We start from the raw sequence: 20,379 nt of genomic DNA on the forward strand, positions 1-20,379 counted from the left end.
GTTTATAAGGTATTATAGCTGTTGGCTATTGAAATACATGCTCTCACAACAGACATCTGCAAAGCATGAAATAATCTGTATTTTTCTACAGAAGAAAATGTTATTTCATGCAGAATAAACTCTATAAACAGGCCTCAGATTTGTATCTTCAAGGGTTAGAAGAGTCCCCAAAGAGACCTTTACCCATCTCGAATTTATATCTGGTCCCTGATACAAATATCAGTATTAGCAATTTTTACATAGACCCTAGAAAATCAGGTTCTGAAGGGTATAATTGTATTGTTGAATACTTGGACCTAAGAAGATAATCCATGAGTCATGAGAAAACTCAGTGACAAAACTTGAAGGAGCTACCATGATATCCAATTGGGATAGATTATGAGCCAAAGACAGGCGGCAACAACTACAGGTCCTATTTGTACGTGCATTATATATATTGAAGATTTTGATAATACGGTCACAATGTCCCAATGTTCTGCTCAGAGCTAGCTTTATCACACCATGCACTAAGGTCTACACAAACAAGATTTGTGGATTTTGCTACACAAGATGAAAATTTTGGCACAGAATGAGTAGTGGATTTTTACCGACATACCAAAAGAAATGCAAAATCACAATTTAATTAAAAAGTGTAATATGTATATTCTATACAAAGACAGTGGACAACCACAAGAGCATGCATACATTGCTACAACATATTGGGAGGTAACATATTGTGGGCTGCAAAATGCTATTAATTACTTTTAAGATTGCTGCCTTTATAATTCCATTGTAAGGAGAGACAAGCTTTAGAATACTCAGGAAATCCCCTGTCCACCATTAATGGGGGTTATCAGCTTGGGACCCTACTAGAGTTGAGAAAAAGATTTGCAGGGCCATCATCAAGGGTCCACGTGGGTACTCCATGGCAGCTGGACGTGGCATTGAAGTGCCAGTCGAGGAATTTCACTCTGTTTTGGTCCAGCTGCCACCGAGTACTGATGGAGAACTGATGTGGACGCCAGGACCAGGTTACTGCCAAACACTTTGCTCAAATGTAGACCCCATTAATTGGGCAGATTCTAACTCTGGCTCAATCAAAAGGACTCAAAAAGTTTGTATTACATCAGAATGGCGGTCATGACTAGATTTCGGCAGCTGCAGGAATAATGTATAACTAGCAGAATCTACCCCTAGAAAAAGGATTTGATGGGGGTTTCCCAGCAAATGTCTGATCGCTGGAGGTCTGAATGCTAGGCCCCCTCACTGATCACAATTACGTGTCCCAAAGTCCGCTGTGCGAATGGAGCAGCATTGCACAAGAATGAACTCCCTTTTGATACACTTCTATGGGACTGATGAAAAAACTATGGAGAATTAAAGTGGTGGTAGTAGCATCATGCAAGGTAGATATGTCCTCAGTAGTTGTCCACATGCTCTGAGTGCTATCTGTAATGTAACACACCGGGATACACTGCACACAGAAGTTACTACCTTTGGGTTCAGCCTTTGGAATCTCACACAAACTGGACATCCAAACTTCAGGTATCCAGAGGCAGCGATAAAGGAATCACAAATAAGGAGCATTAACAAACTGGACAGTAAGGAATGACAGCCGGTAGATAAAATTAGGACATTAGCCACCAATTTTCCTTGACCCTTTAAAACATCTGCAAATGAATTATATTGGCTAACAGGCAGCATACATTAAAAGAAGCACTTCCATCAAAGTTTGTATCCACTTAGTATATTGCAATTGTTATATTATAAGGCACTGTGTACTTACAATTGCTTATTTTGCCTTTTTACACAGTTACGGTAATTCTTCTGCTTTCTCTGTCCTATGTAGAAACAGAGTCTCTTGTCCCTGCAAAAATCATCCCCTCTTCAACTCCTGACCCTGCTGCACCTCTGCCTCCCCCCGGCCATTTACTTTTGCAGCGACTTATGACTCATACAGGCAAAATTGACCTCCTGTTTCTACATAGAGCTAAGAAGGATTCCATTCCACTAGTCAGTTTTTATTCACATTATGTCATAGACCTAATGGAAAAGAGAAGAAATAACTGGGTAGAAAGACAAAATAAGCAAAAATAAGTGCACAGTGCTATATAATATGATGACTGCAGTAGGAAACTTTCATCCTCATTTTTCACAGTCTTTTACTATGCATTGCTCCTACTAGCCAGTTTCTTACTCCACACTGACGAGGGGCAATACCCCGAAACAGCTGTCTGTGGATGGATACCATGTTTTGGCATAGATGGTTTCCTTCATTGGAGACTGCCCTTCCCGTGGTTGTTCCTTCCTGGGGAAAGACCTGGCTAGTCATTGCTTGCGTTGAGAAACATGTGATGGTGTCTCCGCGGCTTGTGTTTTGCATGTTTTTGCATATTTCCCATAAGGGATGGGGGCATTGCTCTAGAATCACTGCGTTGAGAAACATGTGATGGTGTCTCCGCAGTGTTGGATGTTGATCTAGATAATATCTTAGACATTTTCCCAGTAAGACAACCCTTGTGGGTACATACAGTACAATGATAAATCATTTTGAGGCTATTCCAAAGGTTAGCATCAAGATTTCCTTCTAGAAGACATTAGGAGAGTTATATCAGACTTATAATGATACCTGTATTAGCCCTTAATGCTAAGTGTAAGTGTTAAAAACTAAGTTTAACTTTTCCTACTCTCCCTGCCTGCGGTCACCGGGGTGGTAGTCTGGGACTGCTGTCAATCAATGCCATTGCACAAGGGAAGGACATACATAGCAATGTAACTGACATCCCGGGATGGAACGGGGGAGCAGAGAGGGGGAGAAGAGAGACAGCTTCTCTACTTTTTTTCTTTCCCCGTACATCCCAGGATCTCAGTCACACTGCTGTGGGTATGTTCCCCCCAACACAGCGGCATTGATTGACAGCAGTCCCAAACTAGTCTGGTGACCGCAGGCAGGGAGAGCAGGAAACGTTAATCTTAGTTTTTGAACACCTACATTTAGAGTTTAGGCTAATACATGCATCATTAAAGAGGATACTAGGAGGATGATTGAGAGCTAATGATACCTTCTAGGGGTAAAACGTGATGACAGGTTCCCTTTCAAGAAAAAGGGTGCCCTAGGCAGAGTGTGCATGTGGCATAGATGCTTGCTTATTCAAGTAAACATATCTCAGTTAGTTCATGAACCCATAATCAAAATCTCCTTCACTCCCTACACTCAAAAAAAAAATCTTCTAACCCCATAAGTATCTTTATTAAAGTGATTTGCTCCGATGTCAAAAAGTGGCTGGTACGTTGACTTATAGAAGCATGGATCCATAAATTGCCCAGCACTTAAGAGACATTTTCAAATTGTCGCTTGAGAAGTTCAGAGCACTGGAGTTTCTCCTTATTTTCTAGTTGCTTGGGGGCATGTGCTCCTCCATGAGTGACAGTTCTGGTGACAAGATTCATTCAGCTACTGCACATTAATGTCTGGCAATGTTTGTTCTGTCCCTATATTTACATATAGAGATAACAGGGACTTTGAATAAATACATGGATCAGGAAAGTGAGAGCTATGATTAGAACTGCTGTGGAAATCGCTAAAGCGATGATGTGGGCCGGGAAATTGGGATTATGCAGGACTGATAAAAGCGCTGAGCTGAGAGGCTGGGGGCGAGGGAGGGGAGCAACTTACTTCAGTGTAGAAATCAATGGGCTGGAGAGAGCTGACTGGTATGTTAGGAGTCAACTTCTCTCCTGGAATGTAACTACTGCCCACACTAGGTCAGTGTCTGGGCTGGCACTAGTGGCCGAAATCCATGGAAACAAACTATACATTATGAAAGATAAAAGCGCTCATCAAGAATGACAGCAGATAGAAAAAGCAAGTCAATTGTAATTTTGCTTATTTTCATGCTGTCTAACTAAATAAAGCAATTTAAAGGGAACCTGTCAGCTCGTTTTTCCGCAATAAGCTGCGGCCACTGCCTTTTGGGGCTTATCTACAGCATTCTGTAATGCTGCAGATAAGCCCACGATCTAACCTGAAAGAAAAGAAAAATAAGTTTTATAATACTCACTCGGCGGTGGTCCGGTCCGATGGGCATTGCAGGTCCGGGTCCGATGCCTCCCATCTTCTAGCGATGACGTCCTCCTCCTTACTTCGTGTTGCGGCTCCTGTTCAGGCGTACTGATCTGCGCCGGGAAAGGTCAGAGAGGTCCAGCACCTGCGCACTGCAGTACTTTGCTCTGCCCTCAACAAAGCAGATCAGTACACCTGTGCAGGAGCCGCGACACAAAGCAAGGAAGAGAACATCATCGCTAGAAAATGGGACGCACTAGACCCGGACCTGCGATGCCCATCGGACCAGACCGCCCCCTGGTGAGTATAATAAAACTTAGTTTTCTTCTCTTCCAGGTTAGATCGGGGGCTTATGTAATGCTGTAAATAAGCTCTGAAAGGCAGTGGCTGCAGCTTATTGCGGAAAAACGAGCTGACAGGTTCCCTTTAATAACTTCAGACTTTAAGTTAAGGCTTACTTCGGCTTTTTGAACCATAAAACAAATATCTAATCCCATTCTGCTTAAAGGATTTGTCCAGCAGAAAACATTTTTTAAAAAATGATGACCAATTGGGAACATATTTTTGAAAATTAGCTTTTTTAAAAATGTGAAGAATTGTGTGTTACTTGTTGCCGTCTAATATTAAGACAGGTGTGGGCGCAAGAGGAAACAGTTCTCCCTTTCTTCGAGGTATGTGGCCCATGGGGTTTGGCATTCATCTGTGCTGTACTCAGACACACACTGCTTCCATCCTGCATACTCAGAAAGTTTAGTGTCTTCCATACTCCGCATAGTTTAGCTCTTCTCATCCCATTTCACCAACTCTCAGGGTAGCATGAAGGAGGTGACCCTACATTATTCTGGTGCAGCTCCCATAGCAGCATCATGTAATAATATGACCGCAGTTTTCCATACTATTCAATAATCATAATTACGGCACGGTGGCTCAGTGGTCCTGGGTTCGAATCCCATCAAGGACAACATCTGCAAGGAGTTTGTATGTTCTCCCCGTGTTTGCGTGGGTTTCCTCCGGGTACTCCGGTTTCCTCCCACATTCTAAAGACATACTGATAAGGCATTTAGATTGTGAGCCCCATGAGGGACAGCGATGATAATGTGTGCAAACTGTAAAGCGCTGCGGAATATGTCAGCGCTATATAAAAATAAAGATTATTTATAATTATTGTTCCCACAGATGTTGTCATCCTACTTTCTGCATAATGACGTGTCCAAAAAATGTAAAAATTACTCAGACAACACCACTGAGGGTCTATCCTAAGGATAAGCTAATAATGTTTTAATGTTTTAGTCTTACAAATATTCACTTTGCAGGGGTTGTTTGAGGTCTAACACATGCATGACCTATACGTAGGTAATTTCCAAACATTTCAGGGTTCTTCGGAGAGCCATAAAGACCATCTACGTGTCCTGAAAGAGTATTTCTATAAATGACATGGTATGCATTATGTAATAAATACTGTAGAAACAATAGGTGTGTAACCTATGCCTTATTTAAATGGTATTATGCTCAAGGTACCAACGTAAGTGATCTCTAGATATTCTCGTTGGTGGGCCCAAACCAAGGTGAGAAAGAAAAAAATTTAGGGAAACAAACAAGTCAGCAAGTGTTCTTGCAGTTCTGCCACATCTGGTTTGCATTTGGATTTCCTTTTAAAAACTTCGACATAAATTGTTCCCAGTGTTAAGAGGGGAAGAAAAAAAGATTTATCATTGACACGTGTGATGTACAGACTCCAGGAAAACATGCGTGCCCCTTGCAAACAAAACAATACACAAAATGAGAGGCGTTATTACTTTACGGCATGAATTTTCACCAAAGAATGTGCCCGTGGGAGGCTGACTTGGGCAAAGAGATAAAGCTCAGATATTTTTTACTGCAACCTTTAGAGCATTTGCAGTTTAGTACATTTCAGATGGATAAAGTAACTTGTGAGTAACTTCCTAGGGTGCACATCTATAATTGCTCCAAAAAACTGACCTGAATATGCAATCCTTCTCCTTACTCCCACCCATCGACCATGATGATATGCCATTGGTGTGCCTCCATCATATTCTCCCCCGCATTGTCATCTGTCCCCAAACTGCTGTTACATACTTGTTATGGCGCCGCCTCCTACTGTTCTTTTAAGTCAAGAGATGGTGAGTCTTGCACCATGCTCAGCATGCCCACTGTACACTTTCAGCCCTAGCAATTACTTTTTTATTGGCCACCCCATTTCTTCCCAACTCCACGTCCATTATTTCACCTCTCAATGCCTCTGTCTGTATACTGAGGTAGGTAACCTCAGCACCACAAAAGAAAATGAGACTGTAGGTCTTGCTTCAGCGTAAATTTATTTGGATCCTGGAAGGAGTCGAAAACAGATACTGTCCAACATTTCGACCGGAAGCGGTCTTTGTCAAGGACGTCAGTTGCAGGTAGGCAGAAATCCAGTAGAGCAATAACGTAAATCGTAAGATCTCTTTCATATCAAGGAGGACCTGTGTGGAGCAGGAGCCGGAAGTCGGGAAAGCAAGGTGCAAGCCATGGAACCATTTTTCTCATATGTGAACAAAAATATCTGAATGAGGCGCTAATATTCAGTCTTTAACTCCAAGTGGCTTCCTAGAAGTGTTCTACTGCATCTCAATGCACCAAAAACAAGGCGCACAAGAGGCTGCCCTAAGTAAATATCCTATTTTATTTGTTTTTACCGGTCTAACACATTGTACAGAAGAACATCAGACTAGTGAAACAGAGACTGGTAGCGCTTCCATTCAGTGGAACAGCTGAAGACCAACAAGAGGGGCTGACACCATAGGGAAACTACAGTAAGGTCCTCTGTCCATGACACTGGCAGGTGCTGCTGAAGTTGGTAGAACTAACTGGTCAAACAAAAGATTATTTATAGTGAGCAGCTGCCATAACTACTGTGGGTACTACTGTATGCCCACAACTGTGTGATCAACTTACAATAATGTATACAAATCCCAATACAAGAGAGACAGAGTAATCCAGGCATAAAGCTCTGTACTCATGTAGACTTTCCAATTTACAGAAAAAGCAGAGTTGAGTTTGTCAGATATAAATGAACAACATTTATCATAATCTGCTTTTTATCATTGGACTGCTCTCTGCGTTGGAGTCTCCAGACAGCAAAATTCTTCCCATAAAAATGATTGGAACAGTGTCGGAACCAGGTGGACCATTTTTGCCACTGGAGTCTGTCTTGTGACAAATCACATTTTCTGCTTTGTGCTCCCTTGATGGCATGAAAAAAAAAAACAGAAAAAGACAAATTCGGTCCTTGGAGAAGTGGCATAACTTGCACTTTGTGGACTCCAATGCAAATCTCTAACAGGGTCTTCAACTCTCATAGTTCTGTAATATTAGGCTCCAGGGTCCAGGTGCAACCCCTGCACCCACTATTGTTACACCGAGAGGGTGAAATGTTAAGCTTCGCTACTGCAACATTTGTGATTACTATGAATCGTTCTGTCCCAGTGTTATCTGGTAGGAGCGCTGCTGTCAGTGAGTCAGACATCACTTTCCTGCCCTTACATGGAGTATGCTGATCATTACTAAACTCTCCAAGCTTGAGGTCCATTGAGTTTTTATACAGATACGTTGGATTTATGTCCAAAGCTGGAAGCCGGAATTGAGCTTTGCGGTTACAAAATGAGTGTGCAACTGGCAGGGCAAGAGAGGGAGGAACACTTAACGCAATGAGCCAGGATCTGCAGTGCCAACGTTAAGAAATCTTTGTATATACAAACCTACAACCTGATTATATAACGCTCCAACAGAAATGAAGAGCAGAGGAAAGAGCATTTTTACAGTTTTCTGTCCAGAAGACAGAATTAGACACCATAAGATGCATTTTTTTTTACATATAGGGAACCTGTTAGTTCAGATAATGCTTCTAACCTACAAATATTGGGTTAATCTGCAGATTAATAGAGTTAAAAAGGTGGTCAGCCGCTGAACTGAAAGTGCGGCACCAGGAAGAAAATTAACTTTATTCTTCCTGGGAGCCGCCGGCTTTCAGTCATATAGGCGAGATAGCGTGGCTTTAGTCACTGCTCACAGCAGAGAGATCTGCGGCTGTAACCACATCCCAGCACTTTGAGTGACAGCTGGCTCTGCAGTGCATCAGTGCAGAATGACCAGTCAGTGCCAGGAGCGGTGACTAAAGCCACGCTATCACGCCTGCATGACTGAAAGCCGGCGGCTCCCGGTAAGAACAAAGTTCATTTTGCTCCTGGTGCAGCACTTTCAGTACAGTGGCTGGGCACCTTTTTAAAGTTATTAACCTGCAGATTAACCCTACACTGCAGATTAATAGCATTATCCAACGTAACAGGTCCCATTTAAATACGTGCATTTTTGGTTACAATAATTTTTGTATTAGGGATCTAATCATGTTATTGGGATGGAGAGGATCACATGTTTACAAATAGATTAGCGTCAGAGTCTGGTCTCTAACCCCTTGTTGCCATTGAGACTAATTTTTATTTTAACACTTCCATTATTCGCTCCCTTCTTCCAAGAGACATAACTTTTCCGTCAACATAGCCGAAGGAGGGACAATTTCTAGTTTTGAAGGGCACCATTCAATTTATCATACAATGTACTGGAATATGGGGGGAAAAAGGGCTAAATAACCTGGCAACATGATTATTCATGCCAGCACAATTACGTCAATAACAAGATTGTATAGTTTTTTTTATAGTTTATAGGTTAAAACATCTGAACTTTGGAGGTAAAAAAAATTTGATTTGTGTTGTCCTGTAATTTATAAATTTTTCAGTTGATGACGGAAGTGGCACTTAGTAGCAGGACTGCTTTACTGATAGATTTCAGCTGGTGCCATGACTTTCCACGGCTTTTTGCACCTTTCTTATTTCACGTGTTCAGTACTTTTCCCTTTGTCATTTCTCATTATTACACATAATTTATGGACATCTATGGTTTGATTTCTTTGCCTGTGTGGACTGGATGGGTTGTTATAGACATCAGGTAAGAATTTCATGTCAATATCACCTTTAGGCTGGAATCACACACAACGTATTAAAAAATTGGTCTGTTTTACACGGGTGAGAATCGCAGAAATGTTCCCTGAACAGTGATCCTTATGTCATCTGTGTGCAATGCGAGGCATCTAAGCACCCATGTGACATCCTTGTGACATCCGTAAGGCATTCGTATGGCGACACTTTCTCGCCGGCTTGCAAAATGGACATATAATGTCCATAGCCTCAAATGTTCGTGAAAATATATATACAGTATATATATATGTGTATATATATATTATATATATGTCAGATATGTAAGTGAGATATACACGTCTTTATATTTCATACAGAGCTAGATAGCAGAATTGCCGATAATTCAATTGTCGGCTTCTGTAAAATCATTACAGAACCCGACAGGATATGAGACACGGTTTACATAGAGTAAACCATTGCATATCCATTAGATTTATATATGTCCCTCACTAATCATGTTATTAGTGTGTGTGTGTGTGTGTGTGTGTGTGTGTGTGTGTGTGTGTGTGTGTGTGTGTGTGTGTGTGTGTGTGTGTGTGTGTGTGTGTAAAATTTTGGAGCTGTAGGTGTTAAATTAAAGAATTAATTCACTGAAAAAACTGGTGTGGGCTCCCGTGCAATTTTCTGTGCCAGAGAGAGAAAGCCAGTGACTGAAAGCAGATATTAATATCCTAGAGAGAGACCATGGTTATTCCCCCCTGGCTAAAAACATCTGCCCCCAGCCATCCCAGAAAAGGCGCATCAGTAAGATGCGCCTATTCTGGCACTTAGCCTCTCTCTTCCCATTATCATGTAGCATATAGGGTAATAAGGGGTTAATGTCACCTTGCTATTGTAAAGTGATATTAAGCCTGGTTAATAATGGAGAGGTGTCAATAAGACACCTCTCCATTAGTAATCCAATAGTATGAAAGGGTTAAAAAATCACACACATTAAGAATAAAGTTTTTTAATGAAATAATTAAACACACATTTTTGCCATCTTTATTAAACTGCCAATCCAATCAAAGCCCTTGTTCTCCTATAAAAAATCAAAAATATAAAAGCAACAATATCCCATACCTGTCCGCCGTACAGTCAAGTCCCACACTGCAATCCATCTAAAGGGGTTAAATAATTTACAACTGAGAGCAGTGCTAATGCAACCGGCCCAGCTGTAAACGACTGTGTAATGAAGTAAAAGCTGCCTGCGCAGCCTCCCTGCCTGACCGGACATGAAATCAGTAGCGTGGGAAAGTTTCTGAACTTTTTCCCACGCTGCCGAGTTCCCCCTGGGTCAGGCGGGGAGTCAGCGCAGCCTCAGTGACTAGCACTGACGTCACTGAGGCTGCCCAGAGGCCCCGCCTGACCTGAGGTAATCTCGGCTATGCGATTTTTTTCGCATAGCACTCGTCCGTATTTTACGGTAGAGTGACTCCGACCTTAGAAATATATTTACTTAGAAAATTGGTGACGTGTGCATTACTTATTTCACCCGCTGTATGTGAGAACTTATTTTATCTTTTGGGGGATGTATAGCAACCAAAAAATAGAATTTCTGGAGTTTCAATTTCTTTTTTACTTTATAGTGTTTATCATAGCAGTTACATTTTTGATACGTCAGAGTTTTGCAGATAAAATATATATAGATATATTTTGGTATATTGGATAGATGGTGGGGTTGTGATTCAAACATTCATGGTTTACTTTTAATGTTTGTTTTAGTCACAATGAATTTCTTTTTTTCTACAGTCAATGTTTTTCTCAGTCCCTGTAAGGACTACAGCTTTTCTGACTTCAACCAGCATTTCTTTGATCCCTATCCTATATATTGCAAAACTCCTGTATTGCAGTATATAGTAAAGTTAACAATCTGTTATGAAGAAAGGCACAAAGAATCAGTGAAATGTATCAGTCTGGAGTGCAGGTTCACAGAGGATTACCTGAACTAGAAACAATGCAACAAACTCAGTCACAAAAATTAAAGGGAATCTGTCACAAAGTTTTTGCTGCATGACCTGAAAGTAGCATTATGCAGGAAAAGAAACCCTGATTCCAACAATGTATCACTTACTTTATTGGGTGCAGCAGTGGTGATACAATGAGTGTTCTTAGATTTAGCATGAAGAAGAGCCTAGAGAGCTGCCATCACCCACACCAGGCTATATATGTACATTATCTATAGATCTATAGACAGTGAGCTGCTTATGGCGGGAGGGGGTGGAGTCAGACAAGTGCTTTGCATTTTTTTTAAGGACAGAAGATATAGCTGTGTGAATGAGTCCATACTTTTAGAATTTTTTCTTGATGACTTATGGTTTGGGGGGGAAAGACCAGACTATTTTGCCTCTCATCCAGCATAAATCAATAAATGCCAGTGCTACTAAAATTGGTTTTCATTACAGCAAACAGTGATCTTGAAAATAGCAAGGAATTGAAAAATAAAGTATTGCATAAAATAGCAAGAAACTGCAAAATAAAGCATTGCAGAATTTTTCATGATTTCATAGTTGGCCATGCTTTGTACACGGAGTCCGTGCCATTAACAATATTTGGTGATAACATTTGAGTCTTCGAGGTCAGGATGGCCCACGTCCTGCGTTTCCCAATTTACTAGTCGGCTAACAGGACGATTCTATTCTTGTCTTTTTCGCTGTGAGAGATGGATGAGGTTATTTTGTGCCTTGTATTAGCGTAGTGCAAGTTCCTCCTACGATTGTACATCTGGTAAAGAGGAGGGAAACCGGAAAGTCATGGCACTGCTAAGACTTATAAAATTCTCTATCACGCAAACTCATAACAGGGTTGTAACAGAAAACAGATCAATGGTTGAAAAAATTTCAAGAGCTGCACATAAATTTAGTTTTACTACAGCACTAAAGAAAGTGGAGATGCTTCAAGAAAAAAGGAATTCCTACTTTTTCTATGATATATTAACGGGGTGAAGTTTGTCTCATATAAGGAACCATAAGTTGGATACAACTTTAAAATTCCCATGTTATGTTAATTTTTCATGTGATCATTGCAGGATCAGGAGCAGGTAAGCAGTAATGGTGCATTATTTTGCTATCATCTATGGGGTCTCCATATAGAAGGGCTCACGGGACACTTTTTTGGCACACCAGAAAGAAGTAGATGGTTGAGAGGGAGCTGTGCATACATGCGACTCTCTCCACTGGAGTTCTGAAATACTGCACTGGTTTCTGCAGCGCTTATAGTGGTTTGATCCGACTGATTGAACTGAGTGTCATCAGCATCGGCCTGATTCTCCCGCATGAGAGAACACACATTTGTCTGAACTGACCCCGGCATACTACATGTATGGTCTGTAGATTGATGGAGGCTGTTAACATTCTTGCTGAACTCCCAGCAAACCCTTGCCATTTTCAAGGTTATAGTGAGAGGTGTAGTTTCTCGCTGTTTATTACATACAGCGTTTTCCCTTATTATGTATAGCGTTATCCTTTATTATATACAGTGCTGTCCCTTATTATAGTGAACACTACAGCAACAAAACCTCTGTGAATGGTTTTGTTTTGGGGATTTCGGTTTTGGAATATATACATCTTGAGTTATGATGATTGGAGTCACATATACTATCTGTGAGTTAAAAACCATGGGTTTGGAGCAAAAGAAAGTTATCTTGCAATACACACTAAGTGAGCCCGTTTTATTTTCCTCTTAAAGTTGTCATAGATGTTTGTCTCCAAGTAGACCAGAATAGTTATATGCCAAATCACCACGCACGCATGGCCTGATTACATGGTGGTTTAGTGTGGAAATCAAAACTATGCGCGCAATGTAATAATTATCGTGCTTGCACACACAACCAGCCTGAAACATTATGTTTCAATCTCCGGTACCCTGGATCTTCTCATCTCCAACTTAAATTTCAAGGCGGATCCCTGTCAACAAGGGCACCATTAAGGTCCTCATGGCTGTGGTCTTGCTAATGGAGGAAACAGTACCCAGATGCTGCCAGGGGTCTCAGTGGCCAAACCTTTAGTGGTCAAACCCATATCGTTCTGATGTTTAAAACTTAGGCCTCATTCACACATTAGTTTTTCTCATACGAGTGCTATCCGTGGTTTTCACGATAGCAACCCTACCTATAAGAGCCGTTAAGATATCTGTAATTCTTTCGCGGAATGAATGCTCTAAGCAAAGTCACGGAGACATGTCCAATTTTGATCCAACGCTGATGAATCTCTGACCCATTTTCTTGTACAATAAATTCACTGACGTGTGAACAACGCCTTATCCAATGCAGTAGTAATTTTTTTTAAACAAGAATATGGTACCCCTTTAAATAGAGAAATATAATATGGTGCCAGATCCAGTTTAATAAAGACTTATGAACGCCTTAGCTTGTAAGGTACTACGGTATATTCTGCTGGACTGACTCTTCATACATCCAACTAGAGGTCATGCTATATTTCTCTAAATATCGTAGCTTGTGATGATAGCGCGGGGAGTATGAGAATAGGACAAATAATACCGTCAAATATTTGAATTCTATTTAATTAATATTGGCCCCTGGGGATAACTCTTTCCCGGAGCTGCAGACATTGAAGCCGGACTGGTTGGGTCCTCCAGAGCCTGAGCAACAACAGATCCATTCAGCTCCCAGGGACATGTGTTTGCTGAGTTCATGTGTTTAGTGCACCATGCAAATTTTTAGAAAACAAGTCTTGTGGAATACTGTGTGAACACATCTCCTCCTGCCCCGGCATCCTGGTTCATATTTGTTTTCAATGCTGCTGGCCTCCCATGTGACACAGCGGAGGAGACAACGCAGCTCTTCACGGGACATAATCACCATTCAAGGCAAAATTTATAAAAAGAAAATCTCTAGTCCACTAACCCCTTTGTGTTATTACTATGCGTTGTGTGACATTATAGTGGTAAACAGACAATACACCGCTTGTATGTAAATGTCACCACATGTAGAACAATCGAAGGGGTTCACCGTTCAACACATAATGGAGACGGATTTCTACACGTAGAAAGAAACTCTGTAGATAATCCAGGAATGGACTCAACTGCTTGTACCACAAATATTCCAAAAAACAAACATTTAGATTTCCACTAGCTAATAAAAATCACAGATGCCATTTACCTGATGACGGTGGAGCAGGAGTTGTATAAGTTTCCAAAAATCTTGTGCTGCAATCTTCAATTTGCTGAGAACTGCCCTGATATAGTCTTGCTCACACAGCCCTCAGAAAAAAACTCTGATCGGTAGCTCTCTGGGATCGATATGTTGTCCCCATTGTGCCAGTTTTTATGAATTTTTTCCATTAAAGATGAAGTTGATGAAGTTATATATTTTTCTATGCTGGAGTACCTTTTTCTGCACCAACATTGGTCCAGGTGCAATCCAATGTTTTGTTGGATCGCATTTGGACTGAAAATCCGGTCACAAACTGCAGCATGTATATCTAGCCTTAAGGACCTATGCTCAACCTCTGTGTGCAATCAAATCACAAAATACAGAAAACTAATTACCAAAATCAGGGGCATGCAAAGAAATCCTGATTGCAGAAAACTTCCTGATCGCTAGGACCCTCACTGATCCCGAGAACTTTGATCATGCGCAATGCCACTCCATTCATTTTTAATAGTACCACCAGAGCAGGGGCGGACCTACCGCCCGTGCAGCCCTGTTCATTGAACGGGGGCCCCGGGGGAGAGGCCCTTCCAGCCGCCAGCACCGCATGCAGGGGCGCAGCTCTAATGAGGCGAGTTGAGCCAGCTTGTCAAGCGGCAGGCAGCAGAGGGAGGCATTATGCGCTCCTCTACCCGCAGCACCTACAATTTAGCCTCTTCTACACGCTGGTGCAAGCCTGCAAGAGGCTTGTAATTGATGAAGTCACAGGAGGAAAGAAGTCAGGGCTCCCTGATCATGTGACCCTTGACTCCTTCCCTCCTGTGACTTCATCACAAGTCCTGTGCCCACAGCCCTAGCCCTTGTTTTATGCAGGACTCTGCTGTGGTGGTTGTCATTGTGCTGGATGAAGGAAGTTTTCAGGGTGGATGTAGCAGAGCTGTGTGTGTGTATGAGGTGTATGGAGCGGAGCTGTGTGTGTGCAAGGTGTAAGGAGCGGAGCTGTGTGTGTATGAGGTGTATGGAGCGGAGCCGTGTGTGTGTACGAGGTGTATGGAGCGGAGCCGTGTGTGTACGAGGTGTATGGAGCGGAGCCGTGTGTGTGTACGAGGTGTATGGAGCGGAGCCGTGTGTGTGTGAGGTGTACGGAGCGGAGCCGTGTGTGTGGTGTATGGAGCGGAGCCGCATGTGTACGAGGTGTACAGAGCGGAGCAGCGCGTGTACAAGGTGTATGGAGCAAAGCCGCAAGTGTACAAGGTTTACGGAGTGGAGCCACGTGTGTACAAGGTGTACGGAGCAGAGCCACATGTGTACGAGGATTACGGAGTGGAGCCATGTGTGTACAGAGCGGAGCCGTGTGTGTACGGAGTGGAGCCGTGTGTGTACGGAGCGGAGCCGCATGTGTGCGAGGTGTACGGAGTGGAACTGCATGTGTACAAGGTGTATGGAGCAAAGCCGCAAGTGTACAAGGTTTACGGAGCGCTGGCTATGTGTGTACAAGGTGTACGGAGCAGAGCCGCATGTGTACGAGGTTTACGGAGTGGAGCCATGTGTGTACAGAGCGGAGCCGTGTGTGTACGAGGCATTAAACGCAGAACCGTGTGGGTATGTGGTGTGTGGAGCCATCCGTGTACAAGGAGTATGGTGGGGAGCATTCATACCTCCCGGCGGGACAGTCACGATTTTGAGAGAGAGTTTGCCCCACTGCCCCGGCTGGGAGCTTACTTTTCCCGCGGACACAGGAGTACATGGCGGAGCCCCGAGGAGCACTTTAAAATTCGCACATGACGTTCCAATGGAAGTGACGTGCTAGAAGCTGACCGGAAATTAGGTAATTTCGGGAGGAGATTGTGACGGAACCATGGAGGCACTTCAGGGAATGCTTCAGATCCATCATTGTGTCCTCCTCCAACAGCGAGGACAGCAGGCTCGCCTTGGACTCGGGGATGCCGGCCATGTGAGAGGATCATGATATGTCCTGCATCGGGAGGCTCAGGTGGGCACTACAGTGGGAGCCGGATTGCTATAGTATCTCTCTCTGTTACTTTATCTCTCTAATCTTTCTTTCTCTCTCTCTGTTCTTTCATTCTCTCTCTGTTTCTTTCCTTCTTTCTTTCTTTCTTTCTCTGTTCTTTCTTTCCCCTCTCTTTCTCTCTGTTCTTTCTTTCTCTGTTTTCTTTTTTCTCTCTCTCTCTCTGTTCTTTCTTTCCTTTCCTCAGTACCAGTCAGTGTGCCCACAGTACCAGCAGAATAAGAGGGGTAGGAAACTAGGTGGCACTGGTCACATTGAGCCTCTGATACTTTTTACTGGTGTATAATCATATGCCGTGAGCACCCCCATAAAGTGGGCCAGCCCCAGACAACAGGGTACAAATAAATCATTATTACTATCAGTCCATTACGTAAAGTTAATGATGTCCCTGTGCCAAGCAGTGCGGAGGATCAGAATACACTGAGGAGACCAGAGCAGCGGGGTTTGGGGAGAAGAATTATATGGGGCCCATTATACTGTATGAAGTAATATATGGTGCCCATTATACTGTATGAAGTAATATATGAGGAACAATATATGTATGAAGTAATATATGGGGCCCATAATACTGTATGAAATAATATATGGTGCCCATTATACTGTATGCAGTAATATATGGGGCCCAAAATACTGTATGAAGTAATATATGGTGCCTACTATACTGTATGGAGTAATATATGGTGCCCATTATACTGTAGGAAGTAATATATGGTGCCCATTATGCTGTATGAAGTAATATATGGTGCCCATTATACTGGATGAAGTAATATATGTGTCCCATTATACTGTATGAAGTAATATATGGTTCCCATTATACTGTATGAAGTAATATTTTATTTTTTTTCTACATGGATGCTAGTGGGAGCAAGTCATTTGTCCATGTAGAAGCTGCCTTGTGGAACAGAAGGTTCCATTATCTGTCCTGTTCTGTTTATTGCGGGTGTTTTTGCACTTTTGTATACAATGTGTACACAATGTACGCATCTGTTTACAATATATACAAAGTCATATAACAATTTAATAGTATTGTCTTGAACTTAACAGACCTGATAAAAAATTAATCTTTCCAAATTGTGCAGATTTTGCCTGGAAATTCAAATTGCAGCATAGTTAGTATCCACTTATTAAATGTTAATAATTGAGCTCTGGGATCATACTTTGGAAGTCACTGTGTGTCATGCCGATGCAGCATACATTGTGATAATGCAATGTTACAATACTGTATATGTTGCAAGCTTATGAAGATTTGGGAGGAGACACAGATTAGATATTAGAAAAAACTTTTTGACAGTTAGAGTGATCAATGAGTGGAACAGGCTGCCACGAGAAGTGGAGAGTTTTCCTTCAATAGAGGTCTTCAAACAGAGGCTGGACAGACATCTGACTGGGATGATTTAGCGAATCCTGCTTTGAGCAGGGGGTTGGACCAGATGGCCCAGGAGGTCCCTTCCGACTCTACGATTCTATGATTCTAATATATGGTGCCCATTATGCTGTATGAAGTAATATATGGGGCCCATTCTACTGGATGAAGTAATATATGGGGCCCATTATACTGTATGCAGTAATATATGGGGCCCAAAATACTGTATGAAGTAATATATGGTGCCTACTATACTGTATGAAGTAATATATGGTGCCCATTATACTGTAGGAAGTAATATATGGGGCCCATTATACTGTATGAAGTAATATATGGTGCCCATTATGCTGTATGAAGTAATATATGGTGCCCATTATACTGGATGAAGTAATATATGTGTCCCATTATACTGTATGAAGTAATATATGGTTCCCATTATACTGTATGAAGTAATATATGGTGCCCATTATGCTGTATGAAGTAATATATGGGGCCCATTCTACTGGATGAAGTAATATATGGGGTCCATTATACTGTATGCAGTAATATATGGTGCCCATTATACTGTATGAAGTAATATATGGTGCCCATTATACTGTAGCTTTGAAGAGAAGGGGCCCATGTAAATGGATCTGTGGTCAATCATACGCACGGTGGTACCATTCACATGTGGCTCCTCAAATAACTCCTATAAGAGAGTGATGAGGGGACGAAAAAGTATAGCAAAAATTCACTGATTGGGGCTGATGAGTGTTATAGTTTGTGGGCTGGTGGGATTTGTGTGGCAGGGCTGCATTTTTGGCCCTGTCCGGCCCTGTGCCAGACCTACCATTGCCATTAATGACCTTTGTCCTGGATACTTCTGTGTTGTTCTTGTATGTGTGTGTGATGGCGCTGACATCCTTGTGTTTGAGCGGATCGGAGCACAGCTGCAGAGGAAACAGAGAAACTAATTTCTCCCATCTCCTCCATTGCGTCTGCGTATATCGCCCAGCACTTGGATGATATCAGAGTGATGTGCGCTGTCACTCGCACCCATAGACATATATGGCTGCGAGTGCGCCGAGTGTCGGTGACAATCGCAGCGTGCTCCAATTTCACTCGCACGTACAATACGGCCGAGGAAAAAAACGGTGATGGGAGCTGCCCCATAGATGAATACTGGTCCGAGTGCTATGCGATGTTTTATCACATAGCACTCGTCCATATTCATCGCTAGTGTGACTCCGGCCTTATGCTCAGATCACGAGAACCTTGGCCAGTCCATGCATTGCCATCTGATCTTGGATCGATTTGTACAGATGTCTGAACGTGTCCTTTGACAGATTGTGTTCTTGATACTATACGCTATGGTGAAGACTCTTACTTACCCTTTATATATACACAATACCCTTTATATATCTAATATACAAAGCTCAATGTATGTATGTATGTATGTATGTATGTATGTATGTATGTGTGTGTGTGTATGTATGTATGTATGTATGTATGTATGTATGTGTGTGTGTGTGTGTGTGTGTGTGTATGTATGTATGTATGTATGTATGTGTGTGTGTGTGTGTGTGTATGTATGTATGTATGTATGTATGTATGTATGTATGTATGTGTGTGTGTGTGTATGTATGTATGTATGTATGTATGTATGTATGTATGTGTGTGTGTGTGTGTGTGTATGTCCAGGATTGGCATCCGCACCGTCGCAGCTACAGCCACAAAATTTTGCACAGTCACACGTCTGGACCCAAAGAGCGTCCTAAGCTATGTTGTGAGGCGAAATTTTAACCCCGCGCGTTCCAATTCACCAAACAATTTTGCCCCTATCTACATAATGGGGAAAAAGTGTGTGTGTGTCAAGCCCCGCCCCTCATTATGATGTCATAATGCCCCTATTTACATAATGGGGAAACAGTGTATGCGTATCAAGTCCCGCCCCTCATTATGATGTCATAATGGTTGCCATGGCGACGCTGATTCATCACAGGTTGCAAGCCCCGCCGCGCATTATGATGTCATAATAGTTGACTATGGGATGGAGGATGTGTGATGGGTATATGGGCACTGGACTATGGGATGGAGGATATGTATGACGGGTATATGGGCACGGGACTATGGGATGGCGGATATGTATGATGGGTATATGGGCACTCGACTATGGGATGGAGGATATGTATGACGGGTATATGGGCACGGGCCTATGCGATGGTGGATATGTATGATGGGTATATGGGCACGGGACTATGGGATGGCGGATAATTATAATTTGTATATATATACTGTATATATCTAGCTGAAGAGCCCGGCGTTGCCTGGGCATAGTAACCAACTGTGGTTAGTTATAACAAATTATAATGATTATATTGCACATAAAAACATTGTGAGGCGAAATTTTAACCCCGCGCGTTCCAATTCACCAAACAATTTTGCCCCTTTCTACATAATGGGGAAAAAGTGAAAAGTGTTGGAGGCAAATTGACAGCTGCCAGATGTGAACAAGGGGGACTTAAAGAATGAGAGCGATGGCGCCAAAGAGTATATACCGTACAGTTGCTAAGGTGGGGCCCTGACATGGGATACTCACCACACACGGGGATATGAACACACACACAAAATGTGCCACACACTACCACGTGCTTCACCACATCTACCACCCTCAGCACACATTTCACCACACATACACCAACCTCACCACATAAAAGTCGAAACACAAAAGTCGCCACTCAAAACTCGCCACGCTGTTCCAGAGCTGTTTAAAAGATGAAAAATGAGCTGTGATTGGTTGCTACAGTTTTCTTTGTAGACAGCTGTGGTAACTGAGGCCTATTATTC

The 20,379-nt window shown here is 42.3% G+C and overlaps 1 protein-coding gene across 5 annotated transcripts in view; it reads right to left on the reverse strand.

Annotated features, from left to right (window-relative positions):
- The window catches only part of SH3PXD2A (SH3 and PX domains 2A), a 378,257-nt gene that overhangs the window by 92,061 nt on the left and 265,817 nt on the right, over positions 1-20,379 (reverse strand). For 3 of the 5 annotated variants that reach the window (XM_073546582.1, XM_073546580.1, XM_073546584.1), the window contains exon 7: positions 1,474-1,518. The exons of the other annotated variants lie outside the window; for them this stretch is intronic. In XM_073546582.1, the coding sequence (XP_073402683.1) occupies positions 1,474-1,518 (45 nt within the window). The remainder of the gene's footprint in view (positions 1-1,473; positions 1,519-20,379) is intronic. 5 annotated transcript variants of the gene reach the window in all.

This window comes from Dendrobates tinctorius, unplaced genomic scaffold (genome assembly GCF_039654945.1).
Source record: "Dendrobates tinctorius isolate UK_male_01 unplaced genomic scaffold, ASM3965494v1 ptg000149l, whole genome shotgun sequence".
In the NCBI taxonomy this organism is placed as follows: Eukaryota; Metazoa; Chordata; class Amphibia; order Anura; family Dendrobatidae; genus Dendrobates; species Dendrobates tinctorius.